The 12,850-nt window shown below is 40.9% G+C and overlaps 1 protein-coding gene across 1 annotated transcript; it reads left to right on the top strand.

Annotated features, from left to right (window-relative positions):
• The first annotated feature begins 221 nt into the window (after window positions 1-221).
• On the top strand, window positions 222-9,977 carry LOC138971836 (tumor necrosis factor receptor superfamily member wengen-like). Its single transcript, XM_070344661.1, has 3 exons — window positions 222-310; window positions 2,550-3,114; window positions 4,799-9,977. Exons 2-3 carry the CDS (start codon window positions 2,604-2,606, stop codon window positions 5,137-5,139), a joined length of 852 nt encoding a protein of 283 aa, XP_070200762.1. The 5' UTR covers window positions 222-310; window positions 2,550-2,603; the 3' UTR covers window positions 5,140-9,977.
• The last annotated feature ends 2,873 nt before the right edge of the window (window positions 9,978-12,850 follow it).

Raw genomic sequence — 12,850 nt, 5'->3', positions numbered from 1 at the left:
GAAAAACCCCTCATCATAAAACTCACCATTACAGAGAAAACCAACCGACTTAATGAAAGTAAATCATATCATTATGAGAAAAAGACGAAAATAATGTAAACAATCGTGTACCTTGATGAAAGTACAAAAAGTGTCGGCTGCTTCGAAATGTGGAAGGGACACAACTCTCATAAAAGTAATGACGAGGGGAGGCCATCTTCCATTTCCGGTCACATGATTAATTTGCATCCAACTATGGCTTCCCTTTGTCAACTTGGCAAATAAGACAACACGTTTTGCCGGATAATTTACCGACGTTGTGGGCGTTATGGTGAGCTTATTGACAATGTTTGAAAGAAATAATTTATTTTATTTTCATGTAGTCAATTTGCTGGAGAATTGTTTTGCTGCATACTTGTGATTTAAAACTTCTTTTCTTTTCGACAGCAACTTCTGAAACAAAGTCTGTAGAAGTTGTGGAAGCTCAAACGGATGTCTGCGTCGAACTGACTTGTTCAGTAATTATGACGTTTGATACACAAATTTCACTGCCATCTTTCCGTCATTTAATATACCATAGTGTCGACTTGTTACACTGGGTAAAACCAGACAACTTGAGTTGAAACAACAACAAGTCTTTTCTGGGGTACTGACTGGGGGAAGAGTTATGTTTTGTGTGTTACTGTTTGTACTGTTACTGTTAGTGTTACTCCGCATAATAATAAATTTATAGTGCTAAACTCATGGTCATAGTCAAGCCCTCTACTAACTACAGCCGAACCATGCCGAATTAGGTTCGGCGAACGTTCGGCAAATGTTAGTTGTTACACCTTGACTTGTTCAGTGTACTATAATTATATTAACTAGCGGCGGATGTTTCTGTGAAACCAGTCACATGATGATCAATAAAGGCAAAAGCTATACGCACTCCAAGTGTTTACAGGATCGATGGATCAGTTTTAACAACACATATTTACAGGACAACAGTTAAGGTGAAGCAGAAGTTACAACACATGACATTAAAAGCAAGCTCACACACTTACATTCTGTCACCAACACACGCATGTTCACGCTCACACCTCCCGTACGTACAGTGGTATTAACTGTAACTCATAGGAAACAGTTACAAGGTTTTATTTACACTGTAACGAACATAAAAAGCAATTCAAAAATCAAATCAAACAAAGCATCAAACCATCCCAACAATCCTAAATCGGGGGCCCGGTAGCTCAGTTGGTAGAGCACTGGACTTGTGATCGAAAGGTCGCAGGTTCGAATTCGGGCCGGGACGGACACGGGTCAACTTTATGTGCAGACCCAGAGACGGAAGCCATGTCCCACCCCCGTGTCATCACAATGGCACGTAAAAGACCTTGGTCATTCTGCCATAAGTGCAGGTGGCTGAATACACCTAAACACGCAGACACCTGGGTAGCGCGACTCTGTTGCTGCTAGCTTTCCACTGGGAGGAAGCGACCCGAATTTCCCAGCAATGGGACAATAAAGTAATGAAAATGACCAAAAAAAACAAAAAAACAAAAATCTTACCTAGCGTTTAACTACCCAACTAGCAGGTATTGAGGTTTAACGAATGACGTCTCACAACGTGCGCGGTCGTCCTTGGCGGTCAAGAAAGCCGCCGCGATCATTGCGCAGACGACACTTCTAGACCGCCAATGTTTTTTGTGCGCATCACGTGCTCCACATAAATCGGCCGGAAACCAAGCAATTGGGAAACCTGGATACCTACAACTATTTACGTATGCCCTGTTTCCTTCCTGCCCTGTTCCACATAGACAGACAGACAGACACCTCAACAGCTCTGCCCCTGAACGGACATACGAATCAAGAAGGCATGCTGCGCTTTCCAGCATGTGCAGACAAACAAACAAATAGACAGACATAGACTTGCTGCGCTTTTTAGCATGAGCAAACGAAAAGACGTAGAGTGAAAGTGAACGTGCGCGCTTTTCAGCACAACTACTCAATGCAACATGACAACACATAACAGTGAAACTGAAAGTGAGTACATGCTTTGCAGCATGATGAGTGAAAGACAGAGAGAGGAAAGTGAGCATGCGCGCTTTTCAGCACAGCAAATACTCCAGAAGGAGAGTGAGCGTGCTTTTCAGCACTGCTAAGCTGACCCCTTTTATACTCTCTCAATGACTACACTCTGTGACCGCTGCTGGCTGGCAGTAAGGAAGGGGGTGGGGGTAACAAGAGGGAAGGTGGGGGTGGCTGAGTGCCTGCAACTCTGGGCTAGTAGGGCTCTCCTGCTACATTACCATACTTTAAAGACAAAAACCCACAATAATTGATTCTTCAGTTTATTCTGAACTTTTAACTTTAAGGGAAGAATCCAACAGAGTGACACATAAACTGATAAAGACGAGTATGAATATTGAAATGGAAATGTACTGCAAGTACAATGTAAAGCTACCCTTCTTGGTTTGGTCTTTTTCAGTTCTTGAACCTCTTTATGTTCTTGTTATTATTTTGCGTCCTGATTCCTAGTTTGTAAAGGCCATTTGACTCTAGGCTTAATTCTTTCTCTTTCACTGTTTCAGGGATAACTGATCAGTCTTCCAGCTGCCTTATCAGTCACACTTCTTGGGGGCAGAATGGAACAACATCCAACCATGTTTCAAAGCACCGTTGTCCTGGTGCTGCTTCTTACCTTCAGCTGTATGGCGACCGCTCGACACTGTGGCGACCGTCATTTTTGGGACTCAGACAGACGAGTGTGTGAACAGTGCGCAGAGTGTCCTGTGAATGAAATTATTGACAAGCCCTGCGGCAGACATTCAGATACAGTGTGCCGGCCGTTCAGAGAATTTGACAATTTCAAGCAGCTGGAGAGTTTGGATCCCCCCTACACTTCCTATGACTATGAGTTATTTCCCAACCGAAACTCCACCCGTGGTGACCAGGGCGGACACGCCCCGCGGAGAGCAGGTGGCCTGCAGGACGAGCCCATAGTCCAGAAGGATGATGGGGAATATTGGAAGAATCTGGCCTTCGCCTTGATAGGGGTTGTATGCGTACTCATTTTTGTGGCCACTGTGATCGTCTTGCTAGCGTGCAGGAAGCTACATGAAACTGCTGCTGTCAAAAGACCGGAGGAAGAAGACGGTGAGTTGATTCTTTCACCCGCACATTGTTTGTCCTCCTCCTAGCGTCTTCTTCTTTGTTCATGGGCTAAGACTCCAACGTTCACTCATGTTTTTTGCACTTGTGGATTTTAATGTGTATGAGTCTATGACCGTTTTTATCCCGCCATTCAGGCTGCATACGCTGATTCCGGGGGAGTCGGGGGGAGTCCTCCTAGTGTAAGGTCACGTGCGTGTTGTGTGTACACAGAGGTACCTCACTACCTGTGAGTGATGGAAGGACACGCTTGAGGAGTCACTACCTGTACTGCTCCATTTTATGTGTTGTTTATGGCCTGTAGACCTGTACATTATTAATATTATTATGCCCCCCGCGGGTTAGGGGGAGTCCCATATTGGTTGGGACGAGAAAGAATTTACCCGATGCTCCCCAGCATGTCTTAAGAGGCGACTAACGGATTCTGTTTCTCCTTTTACCCTTGTTAAGTGTTTCTTGTATAGAATGTAGTCAATGTTTGTAAAGATTTTAGTCAAGCAGGATGTAAGAAATGTCAAGTCCTTTGTACTGGAAACTTGCATTCTCCCAGTAAGGCAAAAAAAAAAAAAAGGTCTGTTTACGGTAACATAGGCCATAAAAATAGGGTCGGTAGGTCAGGATTTTTTTTTCCTTTTTTTTTTTCCAAAAAACCATATTTTTACGTTATTTTGCCAAAAAAACAAGAATTTTTTTTTTCTTTTTTTCCCCAAATGCCAAAAAAAAGTCTAGGGTCGCGCGAAAAAACTAGGGTCGGTCGGGTTACCGTAAACAGACCTATTTTTTTTTTTGGCCTAAGGTCATATATTGTACTACGTTGCAAGCCCCTGGAGCAATTTTTTGATTAGTGCTTTTGTGAACAAGAAACAATTAATAAGTGGCTCTATCCCATCTCCCCCCTTTCCCCGTCGCGGTATAACCTTGAACGGTTGAAAACGACGTTAAACACCAAATAAAGAAAGAAAGGAGCCTCATGATCAGTCAGCAACAGTTCTGTCCCTATTAACTTCTAGTTCTACCCTCACCCTCAATAACCAAGTCCACGCAGACAGGGGAACCTTCGGCCAAATTACGCCCCCTCTCTCTCCTTCCCACTTGATCTCCACCTCACCTCTTTTCCTTCATTATCTTCTGCTAAATGTTGTTTCCGCATAACTCTCACTCTTGTTGCGCGCATCAGCAATGGTTATCTTACATCCCTGTTGTTTCTTAGAATTTGTTCACATAAGGCAAAACAAAAAAAAATGGTCTGTTTCTGGTAACATGGCTAAAAAAAATAGGGTCGGTAGGTAGGGATTTTTTTTATTTTAAAAAAAAAATTTTTTTTTACCCCAAATGTAGACCAATAAAACTAACTTTAAAAATCGCGCAAAGAGACTGGATTCACTATACATAGAGACAAGACACTCAACACATTTACAAATCGTCAGCGGACTTTCGTTTTCACACGTTTTTGTTGTTCATTTTCTCACCCTGTCCTTTACCACAACAACAACAAAAAAAAATTTTGAGTTTGGAAAAAAAAAGTTTAGGGTCGGCGCCGAAATTTAGGGTCGGTCGGGTGACCAGAAACAGACAATTTTTTTTTTTTTTTGCCTAAGCACAAAGCTGACCTGGAATTCTGTACAGTGACAGAAATAATAATGATTTTCCATTCTTGATCCTGTTGCAGATGATGACTCGGGCTATGTTGTCATCCGAACCATTCGACCACCAAACATGGTCTACCGCCCCCCTCCTCCATCGGATTTCATGGCATCTCCCTCGGCAATGGCTCTCCTACGGCAAGACCAACGGGGTCCTCCCCCTTCAAGTGCTCTCCGTCTTCCTCCCAAGAAAGGGACGTACAAACCAAAGCGTCGTCTTTTAAATTATGATGCTGACGATGTGTTTGAGTCAGAGGACAGCTCCGGTTCGCGGACAAGCAGAAAGGGTCCTCTGCAGCCGATTCCAGAAAGGTCGGTTTCCTCCGACAGTGACAATGTCAATTCTGCCAATCAGGTGCATGTTTAGTTGTTGCGAACGTCAACAATGTTTTCCATGCAGTGGTGATGAAAACCATGTCAACCATACATGTGCCTGATCAATGTTGAAGACAGCTGTGTTTTCGGTCATTACTTTCAGGAAAATGTGGGACATTCATGTAAATTATATTTTATGCGATTTTTTTTTCTTCTTTCTTATCATTGTAGCTGTATGAATTCTTACAGCTGTTTTGGGGAAAATTGAATCTTTTGTTGACTTAACTGTCTTGTTTTATAACTTGTTCACTTCATCGTACCACAGGTTGATTGATTGCCAATACTGTAAAGTCGTTTGATTTAATTTATTTGTTCTATTTGGGATGTCTCCCTGCTACAGGAAATAGTGTATCACGGAAAGAAAATTGTCTCGGTGAGGCTAGTTATACCTGAGTAGGGCAGCACTCAGGACCTGGAAATGACAGCCCACTTCGTCAACATCACGGGCCAAAGAATCTAGACACAGCCATCGTCGAACGCTGAAGAAGAAGAAGAAGAATACCTGAGTGTTCTTATTTTTGTTTTTTAAGGTTGTTGTCATATGTTGTTTGGTTGTTTTAAGAGCAGTTGAACCACACTTTCCCATCCATAGTTTAATTGTATGGACAATAAATGATCTTATGTCTTATGTGTATTGTTTATAAATGTAAGTTATTTTTTCATAATGTGATGTAACATTTCAACTTTGCGCTGTATCATGTATTTTCTTTACTTTTTTGGCGTGTTCCTGTGTAACATCTCATGTTAAGACATATTTCAAGTACTGTGTGTTGTCCAAATGTAGGATAGCAACAGTTATAATTATATCTCAAGCTTAAAATGCTAGTCAGTTTTAGTTTCAGCCATGGATGTGCGGGTTGCGAATGCTGCTTTTGAATGTAATATTATTTATGAAGCTTGAATCTCAATTTGTTCCTTTAAAGTTCTAGTCAGATTGTTTTCCATAGATGTAAAAAAAACACCCACAAAAACACTAATCAATTATAATTGATTAGCTGAATTTTGAACTAAAGCATGTAGAGTAACATTAAACAGTAACTCTCTGTATGTAATTTACGTAAGGAAGCGAACTTTATTGAGCAGAATCTGTACTACACAATTTCTTCTCACAACTAACTTACAGACTAACAGCATAACTAAACAAGCAAATTAAATCATTTGAACTTCTTCTGTTCCTGTTTACTCGCCCACTGCAGCTGTACCCATGGTTACAGTCGGCTATTTGTGCTGTGTCAGTACCCATCTAATTATTTTGTAAGACGGGATAATCCATTTTAGAATTATCTGCCTTTCTAATAGGAATTTGTTTCAGTGTGTGAAACTTTAAAACATTTTTTTAATGTAGATCTTCGAATGCAGTTGACACACTAGCCAATCCTGTTAAAGGTCCATGTATTATGTACGCAGTAAGCAGAAAAGGTATGTGCTTGTAACAGCTTCGCAGTGCAGTATTATCATAACGTGTAGTAACTTATCCAAATTACGTTACATGCTTGTACGACTATTATGTATTAAATACTCATCATGCTTTCAGAATATCTATTTATTTGCCCTTTGCACATCCTGAGGGCTGGGGTCCTTCAAGTTTATAATTGTATGCTACAAAGTGATGTCATAGATTGATGGAAAAACAATGATGTAATAAATCAAATTGATGGCAATACGAAAACAATTTACCAAGAACATTTGATTCCCATTGATTGATGGCAATACGAAATCAATTTACTAAGAACATTTGATTCCCATTGATTGGTGGCAATACGAAATCAATTTATTAAGAACATTTTTTTCCCATTCGTGAGCCTCGCAGTGTGTTTTGCCCTTTGGTTCCGGCGGCAGTGATAGTGATACTCGTGATGGAAAAATGTTGAACGGGATTTTACATTAAAACTTTTCAATGTTAACGTCCAGATAGTACTTATGGGTAACACTTACATTCCCGCTGATGGCTGATATTATGTCTGCTTTGAGACGTGAAGCTAACACTTGAGGCTTTGCTTCGAGTAGTCTCATTCAATTTTCAGGCGCTTTCCAGATGTGGATTCTATGCCACATTATCAGAAGGGAAGTAACCTGTACAGTCCAAGAGCGGAACACGTTCTTTCTGCTGTAAACTATTGAAACTAAGAGTGTCACATTGACTGGGTAAGAGACTTCAATGTTTTTCCCATCAAAAATAATGTTCTGTATCATGCATTAGCATACACATGTCAGAAGTTTCTGTCTCCAGTCTGAGCGAAAAGAGACTACAGTCCCTAGTGGTATGCAAGTATTGTCACAGTGTGCAAATATACAAGAAAAATGTGCACACTAGAGATGCAGAGGCAAAAAAAAGCAGCTTAAAGGGATATATGTGACAGTGTGTAACTGTAAGAAAATGACCAATATCACTTAATACTGAAGTCCCTAGTGGTATGCAAGTATTGTCACAGTGTGCGCATACAAGAAATATTTGCACACTAGAGATGCAGAGGCAAAACAAAAAACAGCTGAAGGGATATATGTGACACTATGTAAGATAATGAATAACATCACTTAAGACTAAGCATTGAGCGACATCTTTAGTATGGTTATGTACTGTTTGAACATATATATATATATAGTATTGAATACAGATGGTTAGCGGGAATGTAATCCATATATATTGTCTCATCCTTTCTTATCGCTATAGCCTGTATGCCACAAACACTAGTGTTTTCTCTCCTGGAAGTTACTTGGCTATGTCTTAATGGAATAAACAACTACATAAGCATGCGGGGGTATGATTTTTGAGTTAAATAGATTAGTCGGATCCCCTGAGTACACGTACTTGTGTACTGCAACCTTTGAGAACCTGAAACATTTGTTGGTACTATTACAGCTTTTAGTGTTGCTTTGTTTTCATCAAGTTATTTGGTGAATTCAATCATTATTTTGTCAAGTCATGTTCGGCGGTGAGTTCTGAAACCCTGTGTGTTCATGTGTGTATGTATACATTTTAATGTATGGTGTATATATCTGGAAAGGAATTACGCTTGCTTGGGTGTGGTGAATGAAAGTACAGGCAAATCCGGATAAGACGAAATTGAAGGGACCGAATTGTTATTGTGTCCTATCCGAAATTTCACTTGGTCATAGTACAGTGGAACCCCTCTCTAGCGACCTTGAAAATGTTGACAAAAATCGGTCCTTATGGAGGGGGGTCCTTACAGAGGGAGGGGGCGGGGCCACAAAGAAAGTCACCTCAGATTTTCTTAAAAAAAGAAAACAGAGAAGTTTGAGTTGCTGACGACCGTTTCCTCAAGCAAACTGCTTCGATTTCATGTTTGACATTGTCGCCGATGGTGTCCACCAGTTCTGGTGCATGTTTCAATGCAAAAAGAGTTAGTTTCTGAGCAAGCATTTCTTTACAGCAGTCCCTGCATTGATGAAGGCCCTCCGAGAAAGAGAGTGAAAAATCGGCCACCGTTCTCAGCATCGCGTATCTGTGTGTAACCTCTTTCATTGACAAGATACTCTTGTTTCCCTGCAGCCTTGACCAGTGAGTCGGTTACCTAATCTGTGAACCCTTCAGTTGTGTTGCTTTGTCAAAAGAAAGACACAGTCAACTAGTTTTGCTCTGAGTGAACAGTGCAGCTGGCCTCAATTAGCCGGTGACACCTCTCTGGCCACAGCACCAAACAGTACATGGCTGGGGGGAGAGAGAGAGAAGGGGGGGGGGGGGGGGGTAGCTGGCTAAACTCAGTGGGGTGTCCGGTGTCACTGAAGTCAGCAGGAAGAGCATTGGAGAGAAATAGAGAGGTGTACTCTTCCAAACAATTTCCAAGGATCAGTTGTCAGGGCTTAGGGTAGTCAGTGAGGGAGAGTGAGAGCGGTTTGTGTACAGTCCGACTGAAGAGTGAAAAGTCACTGCCACAAGATCGGCATGCAGTCAATAAAGCCAGACAAGAAGAATGATTATGACATGCGGCTCTATCTGCTGGGTTTTTTTTTTATTCAAACTGGTTTTCAACGCTTATTCTCACAAAGCATCTGCACACCTGCCTCTGCCTCTGTGCTGTGTTTGTGTGGCTGCTTTCGTATGATGTCAGTGCATGGTGAGTGCGTTCACTGCCTTGTCACCACTTCCCCACCTTTTTCAGAATGTTTTCTTGGAGTTGGATAATTCTCCTTACTCCTCGCCCCCTCCTTACTCCTCGCCCCCTCCTAACTTCAGTTCATACTTTATTGCGTGCCGACTGACCAGTCGGTGTGGCGTCCGTGTAGAGAAGAAGGGAATAAGCCGGGTTACACAATGCGCTAGTGTGAGACGCCAAGTTTCGTGTTTCGAGTTGCTGTAGTAAATATAGAGTAAACTTTGTCTTTGGGACTGACTTTTTGTTGTGTGCTATCCGTCTTTCGACTTACGTAAGAGAAATCCCATTTCGAGCTCAGGGTACTTTGTACACATAGATAAAGAGGGATAATTCCGGACCAGAATTTCTTTGTGTGCTAAGCGAATTTTTGACTTAACCGTTTGTGAGTTAGCTGGATTTGCCTGTAGGACTTCTCCGTTTTCTTGCCATATTTGTGTCCCATTATTACTGTGCCTTCTTTGCTGGTGCTTTTACACACACACACACACACACACACACACACACACACACACACAGAATTGTCAAACAACATGTACCTGCTTTTGCTGAACAGCACTGCACTGGAAAAATATCAAAATTCAAATGCATTTATACATGTAAGTTTGAGAAGTTCCTAGGTTGTTGGTTGTACTTTAAGGCAGTTTGTTACCAGAATGAGTGACCAGATTTTGATTGAAGTAGTGCGTTTAAGTTTAAGAAAGGAGTTTTGAATGAACATTGCATTGAATTTTTTCTCCCAGTAAAATATTGTGTGTGCAGAGCAGTGTGTGCGTGAACATGAAAGGGATTGCTTTGTCTTAGTGATGCGAGTATCAAACATCTGATGGTTTCTCACACTCTGCTTTCATATGCAACCAGGCTGCACAGGGCAAATGTATTGTAAGTGTGCACCAATTTGCTTGAAACTTTGAATGTGTGGCTTGCATTTTTGTGTGTGTGATTTTCTGGTGCAACTGCGGGGCAACTACAGTCAGTAATGTTTACTGGTGAAATCTGCTTTTTATTGCCCAACTGGGTTTCCACCATATTTGCAATTTGTGAAGGTTGGCACATGCAGTGTGTATTGAAATACAGTGGAACACTAATTTTAAGACTCCCTCCCTTTTAATAGTAAGACCTTGTTTTTTCAGACTTTCTGTTCACAACCTCTGTAAAATTACCTCCATTTTAAGACTCCCTCCTTTTTAAGACCTTGTTTTCTCAGACTTTCTGTTCATAACCTCTGTCTGTAAAATTACCTCCATTTTAAGACTCCCTCCTTTTTAAGACCTTGTTTTCTCAGACTTTCTGTTCATAACCTCTGTCTGTAAAATTACCTCTATTTTAAGACTCCCTCCTTTTTAACACCTTGTTTTTTCAGACTTTCTGTTCACAACCTCTGTAGAATTACCTCCATTTTAAGACTCCCTCCTTTTTAAGACCTTGTTTTCTCAGACTTTCTGTTCATAACCTCTGTCTGTAAAATTACCTCCATCTTAAGACTCCCTCCTTTTTAAGACCTGATTTTCTCCACTTTTTGGAGGTGTTAAAAGGGGGTTGGGAACCATTCCTTTTTTTAGAGGACCTTGCTTGTTTAGATATCCTATTTTTAATCTTAATCACAGCCTCTGTAAGTTGACCTCCATTGTGAGACTGCCTCCCTTGTTTAGATGTCCTATTTTTAATCTTAATCACAGCCTCTCTAATTGACCTCCATTGTGAGACTGCCTCCCTTGTTTAGATGTCCTATTTTTGAGTCACTTGAGAAAATGTGACTCTATGTAATCGGTCAGTGTTAGTCTGTCCGGCCGGCCGGCCGGCCGTCCGTCCGTAGACACCACCTTAACGTTGGACTTTTCTCGGAAACTATCAAAGCGATCGGGCTCATATTTTGTTTAGTCGTGACCTCCAATGACCTCTACACTTTAACGATGGTTTCGTTGACCTTTGACCTTTTTCAAGGTCACAGGTCAGCGTCAAAGGAAAAATTAGACATTTTATATCTTTGACAAAGTTCATCGGATGTGATTGAAACTTTGTAGGATTATTCTTTACATCAAAGTATTTACATCTGTAGCCTTTTACGAACGTTATCAGAAAAACAAGGGAGATAACTAGCCTTTTCTGTTCGGCAACACACAACTTAAAACGTTGGGCTTTTCTCGGAAACTATAAAAGTGACCGGGCTCAAATTTTATGTGAACGTGACTCATTGTGTTGTGAATAGCAATTTCTTCCTGTCCATCTGATGCCTCATATAATATTCAGAACTGCGAAAGTGACTCGATCGAGCGTTTGCTCTTCTTGTTAATCTTAATCATAGCCTCTGTAAATTGACCTCCATTGTGAGACTGCCTCCCTTGTTTAGATATCCTATTTTTAATCTTAATCATAGCCTCTGTAAATTGACCTCCATTGTGAGACTGCCTCCCTTGTTTAGATATCCTATTTTTAATCTTAATCATAGCCTCTGTAAATTGACCTCCATTGTGAGACTGCCTCCCTTGTTTAGATGTCCTATTTTTAATCTTAATCACAGCCTCTGTAAATTGACCTCCATTGTGAGACTGCCTCCCTTGTTTAGATATCCTATTTTTAATCTTAATCATAGCCTCTGTAAATTGACCTCCATTGTGAGACTGCCTCCCTTGTTTAGATATCCTATTTTTGAGTCACTTGAGAAAAAGTGACTCTATGTAATCGGTCAGTGTTAGTCTGTCCGGCCGGCCGTCCGTAGACACCACCTTAACGTTGGACTTTTCTCGGAAACTATCAAAGCGATCGGGCTCATATTTTGTTTAGTCGTGACCTCCAATGACCTCTACACTTTAACGATGGTTTCGTTGACCTTTGACCTTTTTCAAGGTCACAGGTCAGCGTCAAAGGAAAAATTAGACATTTTATATCTTTGACAAAGTTCATCGGATGTGATTGAAACTTTGTAGGATTATTCTTTACATCAAAGTATTTACATCTGTAGCCTTTTACGAACGTTATCAGAAAAACAAGGGAGATAACTAGCCTTTTCTGTTCGGCAACACACAACTTAACGTTGGGCTTTTCTCGGAAACTATAAAAGTGACCGGGCTCAAATTTTATGTGAACGTGACTCATTGTGTTGTGAATAGCAATTTCTTCCTGTCCATCTGATGCCTCATATAATATTCAGAACTGCGAAAGTGACTCGATCGAGCGTTTGCTCTTCTTGTTAATCTTAATCATAGCCTCTGTAAATTGACCTCCATTGTGAGACTGCCTCCCTTGTTTAGATGTCCTATTTTTAATCTTAATCATAGCCTCTGTAAATTGACCTCCATTGTGAGACTGCCTCCCTTGTTTAGATGTCCTATTTTTAATCTTAATCATAGCCTCTGTAAATTGACCTCCATTGTGAGACTGCCTCCCTTGTTTAGATGTCCTATTTTTAATCTTAATCATAGCCTCTGTAAAGTGACCTCCATTGTGAGACTGCCTCCCTTGTTTAGATGTCCTATTTTTAATCTTAATCACAGCCTCTTGTTTAGATGTCCTATTTTTAATCTTAATCACAGCCTCTATAATTGACCTCCATTGTGAGACTGCCTCCCTTGTTTAGATGTCCTATTTTTA

Source organism: Littorina saxatilis, linkage group LG7 (assembly GCF_037325665.1).
Source record: "Littorina saxatilis isolate snail1 linkage group LG7, US_GU_Lsax_2.0, whole genome shotgun sequence".
Taxonomy (NCBI): domain Eukaryota; kingdom Metazoa; phylum Mollusca; class Gastropoda; order Littorinimorpha; family Littorinidae; genus Littorina; species Littorina saxatilis.
Note: the sequence above shows the minus strand (reverse complement) of the source record. Positions and strands in the feature narration are given on the sequence as shown.